Source organism: Amblyomma maculatum, chromosome 2 (assembly GCF_055883805.1).
Source record: "Amblyomma maculatum isolate TAMU_Amacu chromosome 2, ASM5588380v1, whole genome shotgun sequence".
NCBI lineage: Eukaryota > Metazoa > Arthropoda > Arachnida > Ixodida > Ixodidae > Amblyomma > Amblyomma maculatum.
The window spans coordinates 160,592,483-160,611,186 of record NC_139345.1 but is presented as its reverse complement, the minus strand read 5'-3'; the positions used below and the strand labels follow the sequence as shown (position 1 = coordinate 160,611,186).

At 49.8% G+C, this 18,704-nt stretch overlaps 1 protein-coding gene across 1 annotated transcript; it reads right to left on the bottom strand.

Moving 5' to 3' along the window:
- Window positions 1–9,075: 9,075 nt before the first annotated feature.
- Window positions 9,076–16,269, bottom strand: LOC146200306 (uncharacterized). Its single transcript, XM_084592325.1, has 2 exons — window positions 16,252–16,269; window positions 9,076–9,933 (listed from the first exon to the last, which is right to left on the bottom strand). The coding sequence occupies exons 1-2, from the start codon at window positions 16,267–16,269 to the stop codon at window positions 9,076–9,078; spliced, it is 876 nt and encodes a 291-aa protein (XP_084448451.1).
- Between the last annotated feature and the right edge of the window lie 2,435 nt (window positions 16,270–18,704).

Genomic DNA, 18,704 nt, shown 5'->3' with positions numbered 1-18,704 from the left:
CCATCCAGGACTGTTCTCGCCACAGTGTACCCTTGTGTCTGGCACCTAAAGCTGATTTTGAACACGTTATGATCAACTGCTCGGAATTCCACCCTCCAGCCACTTGGTAACTCTCCGACCTCGAGCGATGGGAGGCTGCGGTGTCCAGCTCTGACCCGGTCGGTTAAAAGCGGCTGACAGACTGGGCTTTGGGAGTCGCTGGAAAGCACCAGCCTCCGACCACAATACGTAGCCAATAGCCGACCCATCATTATTATGTAATCACATAAAGGGACGGAGCACTGGCCAAAATATGTCATGAGCTTATGGTGGAGATGAAAAGATCTTGCCTCATATAGTAAAGATCGAGCACTACAATATGAAAGAAAAGAGGCTTTACAATTTTAATTTGCCATTAAAAACCGCATAAAAACAACAGAGGAGCTATCTAGCGAAGAAACCCTAGTACTTTCAGTGTAGCCCCCCCACGTGACTAAATGTTAGCAAAATATCGCTGATTTTCGTAACTGCACATTGTTCTTTTTTTTTCCTAGGTGTGTTTGCCATAATTTATTATATTTGGCACTCTCTCCAGTGCGTCCTTAAATAAAAACCACCCATGCTTTGACACCGCGAGAGGTTTGCTTTTAGGTTTTGCCACTAGATGGCGCCACTGTGTTTGCAATTTCGTGAAAGAGAGAGAGAGAAAACTTTTAATGAGCATAATAATCAGTAAGAATTCGCAGGAGCTGGGTGGTCGGTGCCCCTAGTCCAGGGCTCCGCTGGCAGCAGCTGACTTGCGGACTAGCTGGATAATCCAGGCTTGCTGGTCCAGGTTGTCGCTGGTCATGGCCGCCTCCCACTGCTCGTGTGTCGGGCATGGCACTAGTAACGTTGGGTCAGGTTTCGTTTGTCCTGGCATTCCCAAGAGATGTGATAGAGTGTGGGGCTTGCACCGCACCAGGGACAGTAACTCGTGTATTTTGTTGGGCTTATCTTATTTAAAATGTGAAGATTAGGGAATGTGTTTGTATTTTTCTCCAGTCTATAGCGTCCGAGGAAGGAAGTTGTTTGTGTGGTGGTGAGAAAATTCTTCTTTCTAACCGTAGGTGCTCCAGCCTGTCGCCGTAGGGTCCTAGGAGAGGGGTGGGGTAGGGATGGGGATCCGCCCAGTTTGTGAGAGCTCGGGCTAGATCATTCGCTACCTCATTTCCTTCTAGGCCTTCGTGTCCAGGTGTCCATGTAATTGTGTGCGTCTGGGAGATGGAACGTAATATTGCACATGCTCTTCTGTGAGGTTTTCCGACCAGGCAGTCCCTGCAGGCTGGTTGGGAGTCCGTCACTACGTGTGATGACTTCTTTTGGTGGTCTTGTGTTTTTATGGTGACGGCTATTGCCAGTGATTCCGCTTCCGCAGGATCCTTGGCATAGATTGAAGCCTGAATAATTGGCCTCTTCTGGTGGTCAACTGCAGCTATTGTGAACTTGCCAGGTTCGCCGTAAGCCCCTATGTCCACGTAGACAACTTCCGCGTCTTTAGACAATTGTTTTTCCAATGATTTGACTCTGGCTTTCCTTCGACCCTTCTGTAACTCATGGTGCATGTGCTTGGGTATTGGGGTCACATAGATGTTGTTTCTTGTGGATGTCGAAATTTGTGATTTGATCTCAGAAGTTCTTAGTGCCTGCCATAGCTCTAGTTTTGACAGGATTTCCCTACCCGCCTGCGTTGTTGTTAGGCGTTGTTTCTGACTCTCTAGAACCGCCTCCTTGAGCTTCTCGAAGTTGTTGTACACTCCGAGTGCCCAAAGAAGTTCCGTTGATGTTGGCGGGAGGTTTAGGGCCGTTTTATAGGCTCCTCTTAGGATAGTGTCAATGGCCCTTTTATCAGTGATTCTAATTTCGTGATATGGGAGCCCGTAGGTAATCCTGCTAACGACTAGGGCTTGTACAAGGCGGAGGGTGTCCTCCTCCCTCATCCCTTTTCGGTGCCAGGTCACCCTTCTAATCATTCTGGAAATTTGGTTGACTGTGGTCTTGAGTGTTTTGATTGTATAATCCACTCTCAAATTGCTTTGCAACCACAGCCCTAAAAGTCTGATCTTGTCCTCTTGAATTGTCTGGTCTCCTAGAGAGAGCTTAATTTCTCCTGGGGACTTGTAATTTCTTCTGTGTAGCCTGATAAGTTCGGATTTTTCTGGGGAGCATTGAAGACCGCTCTCCCCAGCAAATTCCTCGACTAGGTCTATAGCGGCTTGGAGAGCTTCTTTTTGCGCCAAGGATCCCTGAGTAGCCCAGATGGGGATGTCGTCCGCGTATGAAGTGAAGCCAATATCATTGCGGGTCAACAGTTTTTTTTTTGCTAAATTTATCATTGCTACGTTAAATAACATTGGAGATTATAGAACCCTGCGGTGTACCTTTGTTCGGCATGGGTACTTTTGGTGATCGGATCTCTCCAATTCCTATTGTGGCTGTGCGATCTGAGAGGAAAGCCTTCACGTATTTGAAGATTTTCTCCCCGCAGTTGATATTGTTTAATTCGTGCAATATGGTTTGGTGGCCAATGTTGTCGAATGCTCCTTTGAGATCTAGTGCCAGAATGAAATTTTCGCCTTTTCGGGGTACGGTGTTGATGACTTCTTCCCTAATCCGGAGGAAAGCATCTTGCGTGCAGAGTCCCTTGTGGAAGCCCAGCATGCAGGAAGGAAAGATGTTGTTTTCGTCGATGTAATTTTGGAGCCTGAGGTGGACTACTTTTTCATAGAGTTTTCCCAGGCAAGAAGTGAGGGAGATAGGACGGAGACTCTCCACAGCCGGTGGCTTTCCAGCCTTTGGTATGGTGATGATATCCGCGTGTCTCCAAGCTGATGGGACCTGTACCTTCTCCCACAGTTCTTCGTTGATGTACTTCGTTAGGTCTTGCAGATGTTCGGTGCTTAAGTTCCTAATCATGGCGTAGGTGACTTTGTCTCCTTCAGGGGCAGTGTTTCTTGTAAATGTACGGGCGGCTGAGTAGACCTTCGCCAGTGTTAAGGGGGAGTCAAGGGAGGGGTTTGGTTGACCCACATATGAAGTTTGGCAAGCCGGAGTAGGGTCTCCTATGTATTTTTTGTGCATGGCGGTGATCAACTCTGCATCTGTGCCCGGGTATTTATGGGCTATGGTGTGGAGGGTTCTTCTTGTGGCCGTTTTGGTTTTTGAGGGGTCTATCATGCTTCTTAATATTGACCATGCTTTAGCCGTGCTTAGGGTACCTTTCAGCGAATTGCAGAAATCTGCCCAGTTTTGCTTGGCGAGGTTTATAGCATACTCTTGTGCTTCAGCCGTAACCTGTGCTATCTTCATTTTAAGTTTTCTATTCAATTTTTGCATTTTCCACCGTTTTAACAGACTTTTTAGGGCTTCCCATATATGTAGGAGATGTCTGCCTACTTCTGGGGTTTTTGTCGTTGTGTTAATGGTCTGGGTCGTTTTTGCATGAGCATCCTTTAGGCTTTGAACCCAATCTTCAATTGTTGTGATGCCGTCGTGTGGCGGTCTAATTTGTCTGAACTTATCCCAGTTCGTTATTTTAGTAGAGCCAATGTTCCTTTTCATACAGGTTGTCATTAGGGATAAGCTAAGGATTTTGTGATCGCTGCCGAGTGTTTCTTCTAGATTGGTCCAGGTGCAATGCCTTATGTTTTTGGTGAAAGCTAGGTCTGGGCAGGTGTCTCTGCTTACACTGTTTCCTATTCTAGTGGGGGACATGGTGTCCGTCATAAGACAGAGATCCAGCTGCTCAGCCGCTTCCAACAACTTGGTTCCCTTCGGGGTGTCCTTGTGGTAGCCCCATGCCGTATGTACAGCGTTTAGGTCTCCCATAATAATAAGGGGGTTCGTTCCCGCTATGCGTGTGCATTCCAGTAAAAGTGGCTTGAAATCTTCCTGCGTGTTGCTTGGAGGACTCTAAAGGTTTAGGACATACACACTCTGCTTTCTTCTTTTTTGAGAGATTACCTCGATGAGAACTTGATTAATTTCACTGAAGGGAAGGTCGTGCGGTATGACTGTTAGTGTGGGGGCCACTAGTGTAGCTATTTTAGGTGCCGTGTCATGGGTGTATGTGAGGTATCCTTTGAGGTATGTTGTGCATCCTGTTTCTTGGAGACAGATGACGTCCGGAGGTATCGGTTGATTTTGAATAAACATCTGCAGGGAGCTGCGTTTCCTCTTGAAGGAGTGACAGTTCCACTGCCAGAGCTCTAGGTGGTTTGGTTGCCGGTTATGGGAGGCAGCCATCAGCGTTGCTCGCCACTGACTCGCAGTCGCTGAGATCTGTCATGCCAGCGCACCTTCGGTGGGCTTTTAGTCGAGGGTCATCGGGGATTCCCGTGCGTTTTCGCACCCCCTGAGTTATTATTTGGATTTTCGAATTGAATTCTTCTTGAACTGCCGCAAATTGTGTTTGCGTGGCAAATTGTTGGTCTTGGAGTTGTTTGGTTAGCTGTGTCATGGTCTGCTTCATTTAATGAATCATTTGTTGCATTTGAGCAAGAATACTTGGTGCGTTTTCTTGAGTGTGAAGTCCGAGAGTTTGTGTAAGCGGTTTCTGCTGTTGCGCTTGGAGTACACTCGCCTGTTGAGTTTGAGATGCGGAGGTGTTCACAGCATTTTGTACCGGTTGTGGCTGTACCGATACTATTGATGAGGGTTGGGGGGCAGTTTGCTTCTGACCCATTTGTAGGAGTTGTAGTTCTTGTTCTACCTTATTAAGGTGTTTCTGTTGTTCTGATAGTTTGATTTTCAGTTGTCTATTTTGCTCTTCGAGCCTAGTGCAATCCTGGCATGGACCACACCCGTTTAGAGCAGTGGGAGAGGCAACCTGAGCCCAGCTTACCCTTTTGGTGTCGTGCTCTAGCTTGTCTGGCGTCACCCCTATCGCTTCTGGTGGTCCCTGCTGGTTGGGCCTAATCTGTTGTGTCTTCTGTTGGGAATAGTAGGCTGTCAAGTCCCGTCCCTTGGATCTCGATCGGGACTGAGGTCTCTGTTTCTCTCCCAGCTGTTGTTCCTCCTCCTCCGATGAAAACCAGCGGCGCTCCATCGGCTTGATCTGCTGATCTCTCCGGCTGACGTGCTGCTTAGGGGGCTTCTGTTGCTGATTGTTATTGCTTTGTTTAGCTTTGTTGTTGTAACGTCCGATATGTGCCCTGAGGCGCTGCTTGCAGGCCTTGTCTCCCGTTGGGTGGTTTCCCTGGCAGGCCACGCACTTGGCTTCACAGGTGTGGTTTTCCTCTGGTTCATGAAGGCCGCAGTTCCGACATACTTTGGCGTTGGGTGTTGGGCAGACATCCGCTCTGTGGCCTGCCTTGAGACAGTCTTGGCAGATCTGTTGGGTTGGTCGATATGGGTAACATGCCGTCTCTCCCCTGTAATAGATGAGGTAGCGGGGGAGAATGGGGCCTATGAATGTTAGCACTGCCGTGCGAGACTTTCCCATCATTCGTGCTTGAACAATCTCGACCCCTTGTGTGCGTAATCGGATGTTTGATAGAAGCTCCTCTGATGGTGTGTTTGGATCTACTCCATGAATAACTCCTCTGATGACGTCCTCAGGCACCGCCAGGTAGACGTTGACTTCGTAAGCCTTGTTTTCCAAGGTCAGACTCTTGATGAGTCGTAAGGCGTCCGCAGTCTCGTCGTAAGGAGTGCTGACTATGATGATGTTCGATCCTGTGCGGGGTCTCACAATAAATTTGGAGAAGTCGCACAATGCTGGGTTGTTACAGGCAGCCACGATGGCTCTTGAGAACTGGGTAGGAACGAATTTTCTGACTTCCGTGCCTTTCTTGGGTCTTATTATCACCTTATAGTCAGTTTTAGGGAGGGGTGGTAATTTCCTCCTCTTCTGAGACGTTGTTTGATCCATAGCCGGCTGTACTGGCGATGCTATTGTTTTCTTCGGTTTCACGACGGTCTGCAGCAAGTGCGTCGGGGGAGCATAGATCTTTCCTGCGATCACGACTTGTTCGCCGCTTGCTAACCTTTGGCGATTCTTCTTGCATATGTTTACATGCCAGTTGGAGTAAAGGTCATCCGGCGTCCAGGCACGACCCTCTTCCATGTCCTTAGAAGTTTGGATTTGAACGTCTAATTCCATTCCCTGGTGTTTAGCAGAGTGAGCTGGGTTAGCGGTTGTTGAACACAGACCACTAGATCCCGCTTCGCCTTGGTCTAAGGTATCCATGCGCTCTGGGTCGGCATTACTAGGCCTCGCATCGCCTAGCATGGCCGCCGCCGAGGAGCTTCAAAAGCCCATTTCGATGTCCAATAAAACACTCACAGGTTTGAGAAAGGCCTCGGTGAATTCCGGATGACTTCAGGAAGGTCCTCGAAACAAACTTTCCAGGATTTGTTGGATTTTTCACACAATTTCCTTTCTTGTTAGCCGAGCCCAATCGACGTGCGTCCGCTCCCGTCGGCTTCTTCTTCTCAATGACAGTGCCCACTAAATCTTTTGTCGAGGAGGGCGTGCGTTATTGTTCCGTAATAGCATTGAGTGTGAAACTGAAAAGGACGTTACTCTACGCAAAAATGACTGATTACTGTCTGGCGAGTGAAAGTATATTTGTTTTCGGTACGTCTTTTTTGCCGACCACCAGTCCTCATCACGGTCACTGCTCATGGTTTCCAGCATCGGACTACATAAAAACGGGCGCACGCATTGATCGAAAAATTCCCGGTAAAAATTTTTCTACAACATTCCTAAAAAACAGCTGTGGAATCGAACATTTTAGACATGAATCTTTCCATTGCGGCGAAAACAATCGAGACCTAAATTCCAGCGTTCTGTCCCTTTAAGGCTCCCAACATTGCATGCAGTTTTTCACCGCCATCCATGCTGTGCAACGACAGCTAATGTAAACATTCCGCAGAAGGACGAAATTACTCCCCAGCCCTCCACAATGGCACCTCTTTCTTTCCGCTTTCACTGCCGCCTATCTTCTAATTCGATGCGATTCAGGTGTCTGCGAAAACAGTTTGATGGTTTCGGTGGAGGCGAAACGGGAAGGCCTAGCTGTGCGCTGTTAGTGCATAATAAAGATCCCCAGGTGGTCCACATAACACCTCTTTCTTTCTCCGCTTTCGATCCCACCTTTCTCCCTTTTCTTGAGGCGCGGTCAGGTATCCACAGAACGTGTGTAATAGATACTGCACCTTTCCTTTCCTACCCACCAGTTATTATTATTATCCTTTCCTGGAAACCAGTTATTATTGTTATTATTACTATTATTATGGATATTATTCTGCGGTAACATATGGCTGCAACTTGGTCGTTTTTCTCACCACCTGGTTTCTGTAGGATATCCCAAAGGTATGATGCTTGTTAAATGCACTCCAACGCTAAGAAAACTGTGCGCTGATTGAGAAAGCAAATTGAACAGCTAATTTAGATGTCGCACGCACGGAGGCAGAGAAAAACCACCTACAACAATCCCTGACATAGCCTGTACATTCTAGACGTTTTAAAACATGAGACTGAGGCAGAATGTATTGAGACGCAGCTTCACTACCGGTGAGTCCTGATTCTTTAGGGTTTATATTATGTATTTCCTGGTTCCAATCAACGACATGTGTACCGCCAACTGTATGCTTGCAAACTGAACTATGAGTGCGGTTTCCCGAAGCCTCGTGGAGCAAGACAGTTTACATGAAACACGTGGACACACACCTAACATAATACCGCAAGAAAGAACTTTAATACGGGTCTTAAACCTCACACGAAAACTTTCCTCCCGTAGGACTAATGCTTTCACATTCATGCACGTAAGTATGTTTGCAGTAGGCTATGGGAGACACCATAATGGAGGGCTGCCGAAATTTCGACAGCGTGGGGTTCTTTAACGTGCACTGACATCGCACAGCACACGGGAGCCTTGCTTTCCGCCTCCATCCAACGCAGGGATTCTCAAAGTGGGTTCCGCGAACACTTACTCAGAACTTACAGGAGGGAATATGGCTGTTGCGACGCGCGTCTTTCTCTCTCCCTCTCCTCCTTTCTTTCTTTCTTGTATTTTCTCCTCTGTGTGCACGAAGCAGCGAACGTGGCTCCGCTACAGAGCCAGTAGCAGGCCCGTGCATTTTATTCGCCTCCATCCAACGCAGAGATTCTCAAAGTGGGTTCCACCAACATGTACACAGAACTTACAGGGGGAATATGGCTGTTCCGACGCGCGTCTTTATCTCTCCCTCTCCTCATTTCTTTCTTTCTTTCTTCTTTTTTCTCCTCTGTCTACACGAAGCAGCGGACGGCCCCGCCAGGGTGGTGCACAGGCAAGACGCCCGACTACTGGCCGGAGTACCCGGGTTCGAACCCGACGATCACGGCTGCGTTTCGATGGAAGCGAAACGAAGAGGCGTCCGTGTACTGTGCGATGTCAGCGCACGTTAAAGATCCTCAGGTGATCGAAATTACTTCGTAGCCCTCCACTATGGCTCCTCTTTCTCTCTTTCCACTTTAACTCCCACCTTCCTCCCTTCCCTTACGGCGCGGTTGAGGTGTCCACATAAAACAAGTTAGACAGTTACCGCGCCTTTCCCTTCCTATAAATCAATCAATCAACCTTAAGAAAAATTGACAGTGGCTTAGCATGGTTAAGACTGGTAATTGCGAAAGCTATGGCTACGCCTAGGTTCAGCTGGTGGTGTAGCTGGTTGTGGTGCTTGTGGTTATGCTTATGGTTATGCAGTGATTCACTCTGGCCACGGCATATGGTTCAACTATTGTTTATTGCGGAGTGCTACCTGGTTATTCTATGTATAACTAGTAGCGAGGCAAAGAGTGTTGTTGTAGTGGCTGTAGGAAGAAGGAAAAGAAAATGCGCGGGCCTGCTACTGGCTCTGTTCTGAGCCACCTCCGCAGCCTCGTGCAGACAGAAGAGAAAATAGAGAAGAAAGGAAGGGGGAGAGAAAGACGCGCGCCGCAACCACAGCCGTCGTCCACCACCAAAACGGTGGTGGTGGTAAGAACATTTATAACCAATACAAGGGCCTGGAGGTATGTTCGGATCGGCCCATATGAGACCGGTCCTTACAAGCACTAGGTGGAGGTCCCTAGTTTGGGACCCCAGTGGCGGTTGCCGCCACCCGGGCGCGCCCGACTAACGCTTGTTGGGACTGTAAGTCGTGCCAGCCGAGCAGGAAAGCCTCCCAGTCCTTCCGGGTTGGGTTGGGGATGGGGAGAACAGCCGGATTAGAGGGGCAGGCCCACATCATGTGATAGATGTCAGAAGACACCACTCCACAGTGTGGGCAGCTGCCACTAAAGTAGGGGTCAAAATGTTTTAGTGCTGCCGGGCTCAGCAATGTATTGGTGAAAAGGCGGAGAAGGAACCGCTCATCCGCCTTTTTGAGGTCTTTACATGGGCTGGGGTAAAGGCGATGACAATTCTGATAGTACATCGTGATATCTTTGAAGGTGTAGGCTGGATTAAAATCGGGTTCCTGATCGGGTGGGGAGGAGAAAACAGCCCGGTGAAAGAGCGCGCGGGCGGCTGCGTCTGCTGCTTCGTTTCCTGCCAAACCCTGATGAGGAGGGGCCCATATAAGGTAACGGAGTGCGGGATCCGTATCCCGTATGCAATTTGAGTAGATTTGATAGGCTAATAAGGGAGTCCAGCCTTGTCTGACGTTCCGACAGGCTCCTCGCGAGTCGGTAATTCTGTATTTTGAATCTGAGTGTGAGGCCGCGAGAGCAATCGCCACCTCTTCTGCGTGTGTTGTACTGTGGGCTCTGAAGGTGAGACCGTTAACCGTTTTGCTGTTGTGAACTACAGCGGCCGTGTACCATCCCCCATGGTGAGGGCCGGAGGCGTCCACGTAGTATACACCTGTTTTGTTGCCATAATGTCGGGCTAGGGCTTCCGCTCGTGCCAGGCGCCGACCATTAGAGATCTTCGTGTGACATATTGGCTGGAAAAGGTCGCACACAGAGGGCGCGTCTCCACAGTTCTGGGATGCGAAACTTGTCTTCCATGAGAGCGGTGTGTTCGATACGGAATCGAGCAAGAAGGCGGCGACCCGACTCCGTTTGCGATAAACGCGTGTACTGATTTGTAAGGTGCGCCTCCCGGAGCTCCCGGAAAGTATTCACCACCCCAAGGGCTATAAGACGGCTGTTTGAAGCAGTGATGGGACGTCTAGGGCACGCTTAGTAACTTTGCGATGAATGACCTCAAGGGCATCCTCCTCTTGTTTCCGTAGGTGGAGATAAGGTGTCGAATAGAGAATCCGACTGGTTACGAAGGCATTTGCCAGCCGCAAGGCATATTTACTTCGTAACCCTCCGCGTTTGTTTGAAACCCGGCGGACCATGCGGCCCACCTGGTCCTCCACGTTACGGAGTTCGGCCAATGTTGTGTCTGACCGTCTTTGTTCGTGAATGTAAAGTCCGAGTACCCGTATCTCGTCAGCTTCGTGTATGGGACCACTGTCTAAAGAAAGAGCGATTTGAATTGTGCACTTTGGCGAGGGGCGGAGGTGCACAAATTCCGATTTTTGTGGGGAACGCTGAAGACCACAGCGACGGGCGTAGTGGTCCACTATCGTCGCCGCTGTTTGCAGGCTGGTTTCAATGTCCCCTATGCTGTTATGCGTGGCCCACAGGGGCATACAGGGCGTGCTGCACACCAGTGACACCATCGAGCTGGGCAGGCAGGTGCATCATAGCCAAATTGAAGAGCAGCAGGGAACGTACCGCGCCTTGGGGGGTTCCCCGCGTGCCGAGTAGGTAAGGACCATGCTCATTATCTTGGATGCGAATGTAGGATTGACGATCCGTGAGAAATTGCTTTATGTATTAGAACTTGTTGAGGCCACAGTCGGTCTGGCTTAGGTTAGTGAGTATGATCTTGTGTGTTAAGTTATCAAATGCCCCTTTGAGATCTAAGGCGAGTACTACCCGGTCATTATGGGGGCATTCGAGTGGGTCAATGACTTCCCGATTGAGTTGCAGGAGGACATCTTGAGCGGATCTGTGTGGGCGGAATCCGAACATGGTGTCCGCGAATAGATGTTTTTCTTCAAGATATTCAGATAGCCGGTCCCGCACCATCGTCTCCATTAGTTTGCCCACACAGGAGGTGAGAGAGATGGGGCGGAGGTTATCTGTGTCAATTGGTTTCCCTGATTTAGAAATAAAGGTTACCAGAGCCGTTTTCCAGTCGCTTGGTAGGGGGGTGTCCACGCGCCAAATTCCATTGATGTAGTCGAGGAGGGACTGGTATGCCGAGTCGGGCAGGTTCGCCAATAGCTTGACGGTGACCTTATCCCTTCCCGCGGCAGTGCCCCGTTTCATTTTGGCAAGAGCCGCCCGCTGATCATGGAGCTGGAAAAGTTGACCCAGCTCTGTGTTCTCTCTGCCTGCATAAGAGTATGCTGATCCACGGGGGTCTTGGGCTGTACACAGATACTGGTCTCTGAGTTTCTGTGCCAGCTGAGTCGTGTTGCCAGAGAAAGCATGCATGGCTCTCTGCAAATGTTTCTGTGTTTCGGTTCGTGTTTGGGTTGGGTCGATGAGGGCTCGAAAGAGGCGCCATGTGTTGCGGCTGGACATTTGTCGCACGGCCGTGTTGCATCTATCCACCCAGTTGGAGTCGGCGAGTTGGGCCGCATACTCAGCCGCTTTCTGGGTGAACTCGGCAATTCGAGCTTTAAGCTTGCGGTTGTGTTTCTGGCGTCGCCAACGGCGGACGAGGCTGCGACGGGCTTCCCAGAGGTGTAGAAGGTGGTTATCTACATCCGTGACCGCCTCTGAAAACTGGATCTGTGTTTCATGCGAGCTAAGGTGTGTCAGCAGCTGTTGGGACCATGCTGAGTAGCCCTTCTCGAAAATGGGTGTGTTATCAAATGAGTCAAAATTTTGCCTAAATTTTGTCCAATCTGGGATACGTGCTTGTATTGCGGGACGTTTTAGCGGGCGTGTGTGTATTGTAATGTTAAGGATGCAGTGGTCACTACCGAGGGTTTCCTCGGTGTTGAGCCAGTCTGCGTGTTTTATGTTGCGAGTGAAGGTTAAGTCCGGACACGTATCCCGTGTCACAGAGTTTCCTAACCGTGTTGGGTGGACGGGGTCAGTCTGGAGGGGGAGGCCCAACGTGGATGCAAGTTCCGCCAGCTTACGTCCGCGCGAGTCCTCCTTGCGATACCCCCACAGCTGACTGGGAGCATTAAAGTCCCCCAAGATTAGAAGAGGATCGCGGCCCGCTACTCTTAGAGCGCGGCTGAAGAGGTCCGCGAATGTCACTCGCTTGAGTTTGGGACAGCAGTTCACGTTGAGTACATGCAATGGCGGGTCCCTGCGGCGGAGTGGTAGGATGGTCACCATTACATAGCGGATGCAATGACGGCCTACAACTGAAAAATTCTGTGGCAGGCTAGCCCCCGCCGCAAGCAGCGGTGACCTACCTGTTCCAGCCCCGTCAGTAGTGCCGTGGCTGCGACGATATACTTGGTTGTGGGTGAGGTTAAAGGCCCACTGTCCACCCTCCGGTCGAAAATATTTTCTTCCCCGGCGACGCAGTTACAGCCACCCCAATCACCCGATTCTGTCGTGTTTCTCTCCTTCCGTTCCCTCGCAAAGGTTTTTCACTTTCCTACCCGGTCGCCTAGCCTCTTCAAGACAAATTCCCCTTTCTCCTCCGCGTTTGGCGGGAGGTGGGGCGTGGTACTCCGCCTGCGCGAAAAAAAAAAAAGAAAACGGGCGAGGGAGCGAGCGCCTCTGGATTCAGTCGGGCCGTGGCGAGGGAAAAGCGCGCAGCGAACGGTAGACACCCATCCTTCACCCTCAGACAGCGAGACGGACCAATAGATGTCTTTCGCGAGAAGTACGTCATTACTGTGGCTCGACGGGCCAGCGCAGGAACCGGGGAAGCTGGCTTCACGGAGGAGAGCATGAGAGAGCTTTGATTTGTATTTTCGTTGCTTTGCGGCGCGCGTCACTGTTGCATTTTGCACAGACTATCTCCGGTACCTGATCGAAACACCGGGCTCCTTCGCCTAAAAGGTCCTTCCCTGGACAGTGGTCCTTTAAGGCAGAATGTACAACTGCCGCTCCGGCACCGGCTGCAACGGCATATTCTTTACTCCAGCAGAAATGAAAGCACCCCTGGAGACTGCGTTGGTTTCACCTGCCGCTAGGCCACCTCCTATAGTATCCAACGTTGCAGCCCCGGCGGTAGCTGCGGCTGCAGCCCCATAATTCTTAGCTTTAGGAGCATGTGACACAAATGCAGCTCCGCCCGGCCGTAGATCAACGTTGGGCCTAACTCTCGGTGTGTAAGGGCGTACGCGAACCGGCACCCCAAACGTCGTTCTAAACGGTCTCACACCAGTCTCAGGGATGAAGTCACTCCAGCTGTAGCGCTCCCTCACGGAGGGAGCGGGAGTTAGGCCACAGCTGGTAGCTACCGCCTCGCGAGCCGACGGCGCGAGTTGGGGCCCCTGTTTTCGCGGCAGATGGGATGACGTCACTCCGGCTGTAGCGCCTCTCGTGGAAGGAGCGGGAGTTAGGCCGCGGTTGGTAGCTACCGCCTCGCGAGTTGACGGCGCGACTTGGGGCCCCTGTTTTTGCGCAGCTGTGCCTGGCGGCGCGCCAACGACCACGCTAAAGGTCAATGGTAGCTACCGCCTCGCTACGCGAAGGGCTTAAAAGTGAAAGTATAAGTGTTGCTTTCGCAATAAAGGGGTGGCAGTTCCTGGCCCTACGGGGCTGGGACGGTAGGTCAACGCCGCTTGCGGCGGGGGCTAGCCAGCCACCCAATTTTTATCTGTTGTAAGCCATCATTGCACCCGCCATTGCGGTGGTGGATGACGGCTGTTGTGGTGGTGCAGTGGTAAGATGCCCGACTACTGTGCCGGAATACCCGAGTTCGAACCAGACCTTGGCGGCTGCGTTTCGATGGAGGCGAAACGAAGAGGCTTCCGTGTGCTGTGCGATGTCGGCGCACGTTAAAATCCCCAGGTGGCCGAAATTACTCCGTAGCCCTCCACTGCGGCTCATCTTTCTCTCTTTTCACTTTCACTCCAACCTTCCTCCCTTCCCTTACGGCACGGTTGAGGTGTCCACAGAAAATAATTGACAGTTACCGCGCCTTTCCCTTCCAGTGCACGTTAAAGAACCCCAGGTGGTCGAAATTTCCGGAGTCCTCCACTACGGCCTCTCATAGCTTGAGTTGCTTTGGGACGTTAAACTCCACAAACCAACCAACCAACCTTCCTGTAAATCAATCAGGGCTGTTGTTGCGGCGCACGTCTTTCTCTCCCTCTTCTTTTTCTTCTCTATTTTCTTTTCTGTCCGCACGAGGCAGCGGAGGTGGCTCAGCTACAGAGCCAGTAGCAGGCCCGTGCATTTTCTTTTCCTTCTTCCTACAGCCACAACAAGAAAAGCAAAAAGTGACACATACTACGTCTTCCTTTTTCTAACTACCAATTATTGTTATTTGGTGTCATTATAGCCTAGTAAGGTTTTTGCCTCAAAAATGGATGTGAATTGATGTGAATACAGGTACACTCGTGGCAAGGAGCCTCAACCGCAAAGGGCGAAGGCCCCTAGTTTTCCAGCCACGGAGATTGTCACCCGTTAATAACTATAATTATTAACGATGCGCCACTATTGGTGCGCACACTCCCAGACACCCTTAGAGTGTGGGAGAAGCTGTTCGACCTTAAAGGGGATGCTCTCGGCTTAAGTAGAAAGCTCAGCCGGAAGTCATCTGCCTGTGCTGACAGAGGGGGTGACCGTTTGGCGCAAGCTTTCGCCGGTTCAAGCCAGAGAAAGGATCAGAGTCAAAGTTAACAAGCAAAACAAACTTTTTACACAGCAAGAGGCGATGCAGAGGAATTCACACTAGCAAGAATACATAGACAAAAGGTTAACACAAAGGCAATGCTAAGCATGCAACTGAAGAGACTCTAATATAACATCGATCAGTTCAGTCGTGTCCTACTCTTCGTGACCCTATGGACCATATCATGACACGCTTTCCGGTCTCTCACTATCTTCCTAACAACACATAACTTCATCTACAGTGCCTTGAGGATGCCATCTAACCACCGCGTTCGCTGCCAACCCCTTCTCTGGTGACCCTCAACCTTTCCCAAAATCATCTTTCTCCAGCGACTCCTCTCTTCTCATCAGATGACCAAAGTAGCTGAGCTTTAACTTTAGAATTTGGCCCTCCAATGAGCAGTCAGGGTTTATGGCCGACAATATCGACTGATTTGATCTTCTGGCCGTTCGTCTCCGCCAGCACCACAATTCAAATGCGTCAATTCTTCGGCGGTCAGCCTTCTTCACAGTCCAACTCTCGCATCCATACATCACAACTGGAAATACCATAGCACGAGTTATACGGATCTTGGTTGGCAGTCTAAGGTCTCTGCTCTTTACTAGGCGGTCAAGGCTAGCCATGGCCCCCTTTCCCAGAAGCAGGCGTCTCCTAATTTCATGGCTGCAGTCTCCTTCCGGGGTATCCTTGGAGCCCAAGAAGAATCACAGCCTCCACTTCTTGTCCTTTGACGCTCCAGGACTTGGTAGGGCAAGTCGCCATGATCTTTGTCTTTTTAAAGTTCTGTTTAAACCCAAACTTCTCACTCTCTTCTTGTACGCACATCAAAAGTCTCTCGAGTTCCACTTCACTTTCTGCCATTAAAGTGGTATCATCCGCATATCTAAGGTTGATACGTTTTCGAGTAATCGTCCCTCAGCTGAAGACTGGTCCAGACCGCCTTCCTCATGATGCACTCTGCTTATGATATAGGTTAAATAGGCAGGGCGACACTATGCAGCCTTGTCTCACTCCTTTCTCAATCGGAAACCAATCAGTAATACCATGCCCAGTTCCGACTGTGGCCTCTTGCCCTTCATACCGGTTCCTGAGGAGACAGATGAGGTGAATTGAAACTCCCATCTCTTGGAGAGCTTGCCACAATCTGCTGTGATCTACGCAGTCAAACGAGCATCTCTTATGCCCAGTATATTCAGCGTGCTCCTGTCCATTTGGGCCTGCAGGAGTCTTATTTCCTGTGCGAGGTGGGCCTCAATGTGTTCTTGCACTGTGTTGTTGATGCCCAGTTTAAGAAATTTGTCTGTCGTGGTATTGACCGACAGACCGAGAGCGCATTTGTAAACTTTCCTAAGGATTGCTTCCAATTGTTTCCTTTCCTGCACGAGCGGTCTTTGGTAGGGGACACTCCACACAATGCTACTTACGAGGGTCTATACTAGCCTACATGTGTCCTCGGACACATCTCACCTTCTGTTGGAGATTCTTGCGATCCTTCGAATGACCCCTGTGGCACTTGCTAGCTGTCCAGCTGTTTCATCTTACAACAGCAATTGCTTTGTATCCACATGCAGTGATCTTGACTTGCAATACCTCGGGGACCTTCTTCCCCCTAGGTAGACGTCTATGGAGTTGTGCATATCAAAACCTCTTCTGTACTCTGAGCATCCGATTTCTCTGGGAGCATTCATGTCCGCAGTTTCAGGCATATGCGTTGATAGTGTCAGCCGCTTTCTGCTGACTGTAGTTTTGCTCCTAAGTATCCAATCCTGGTCACCCAAATCGTGACGCCAGCATAGATGACATGCCTGGCTCCAATTTTTTCGAGTTTCTTTGCTAAGGCGATCATAGCAATGTTAAAGAGCACAGGGGATATCACTGAGCCTTACGGTATTCCCTGTTTAGGAGTGTGGAGGTGTCTGATCCTGATGCCTCCTATTCGAATGGTGGCAGTTCTGGTGCTCAGGAAGGCTTTCACGTACTTGTATTCTTCGAATATACAATTTCCACCGCCTGGGGATCTTTATAAAATGCACCGATATTGCACAGCACACTGACGCCTCTCAGTTTCGCCTCCATCAAAACGCAGCCGCTGGTGGTCAGGTTTGAGCCAGGATACTCTGAACAGTTGTGTCGGGCTTCTTAACCTCTGCCTCTCCCCCCCCCCTCCCCCCGCGGCGGGAAAGGCAGTCGCAGTATACATACTTTTGGGTGGGCACAACGGAATCGTGGACTTGAAGGTGCAGTTGAAGGTCACATGCCAACGTTGACGTAACTACGTTACTATTCCGACGTTCTCATAGGTCACGTGACCGGAAGTGAGGTATCACATGGTCACTTTGGACTCCAGTTAGCTATTTTGACATCCGATTGACTTAATTGGCTGTAATAACTAATGACTCCGCATGCATAAATGTTTTCCCTGGCGACGTTTTTTCATAGTCTATCAACTACAATGATTTGCTTTTTTCTATCGCCACTCCGACGCAATCCTGCTGACAAAAATCTAGCTCTGAGTGGAGGCGTGGTTGCTCCTCGTTTTTACATCGCGGCTGTTCCCATCACGCGATGGCACGACGTGACTTCACCCACGTGATTAATCACGTTCTCCACCCTCTTCCACTCTCCTCGGCTCCAAGTTTGAAACGTCAAAGGTCGCCCAAAGGGTCAAGGTCATGACCTTGTGGTAGCATGGTGGTCCACAAGGTTAAGAGTATTTCAAGTGGTCGGATGTTTTGGGAGACGGAAGGCACAGTATATCTGAAGCCACACTCTCCTGTGGCTCCTGGGAGCACAATGGCTAGCCCATGCTGTGTGTATTGGTTTATAGGAAAGGCACATCTCATATTCTTCTGTGGACACTTAAACCCCATAGCAAGTTTGTAATCCTGCTCCTTAAACATCAAATTAAAACCCACACAAAAACCAGTTCTACTACCATAGTGGATGGAGCTTTCGCTTCAAAATATATTTGTGGAGTCAATCTGGTTCTATGCCACACCAGAGTTTGAACCTGAACATTAGCGGTGGAGGCGAAACGGAGAGGTTGGTTGGTTGGTTTGTGGGGTTTAACGTCCCAAAGCGACTAAGGCTATGAGAGACGCCGTAGTGGAGGACTCCGGACATTTCGACCACCTGGGGTTCTTTAACGTGCACTGACATCGGAGAGGTGTCCGTGTGCTGTGCAATGTTAGCATATTAAATATCTCCAGGTGGTCGAGATTACTCAGTAGCTCTCCACAGCTTTTTCTTTCCACTTTCTTTCCTCCTTTCCCTTACGCACCTTTCCTTTCCTGCAAACCAAATATTAAAAATGACTGCACAGTTCCGAAACAGTAAGGGTATGGAGCTGACTTGGCGTCCCTTGGAGGATTAGGGGCACCCCTAGGGGTTGCAGTGTGGCCACTTTTGAGCACATTTTGTGACACCCAAGAATAAGCCCCACTAGGTGCTGCAATGATAGCAAAGATGGTCACCTAGCTGTGGCAGCTTCTCCAGCACAAAATGTACACCTCTGAAATTAAGTGTACATAGTTGCCCAATCGTTCCTCTGATGCTGCCTGTAGGTTATATGCCAAACAGTGAAGTTTTTCAAGCACCTTTCTCCAAAAAAACATTGCAATTCAAAAAAAGCATCTTACAAGTCTAATATTTACCTCATTTTATTCTGCTTCACTTCATATTGTAGTTACCTCATTTTATTCTGCTTCACTTCATATCGCCGGCCACACATTCCGAACTGAATTCGCAGTACTTGCTTGATCAACACATGACGTAATTCTTGGACTTGATTTTCTGGAACAATGTGGGGCCACTCTCGACTTTCGCAATGGAGACATTTCTGTCAGCACTCGAATTGAATCTGCTTTGTGCGAAAATTCGCGGACCAATCCCAGCACG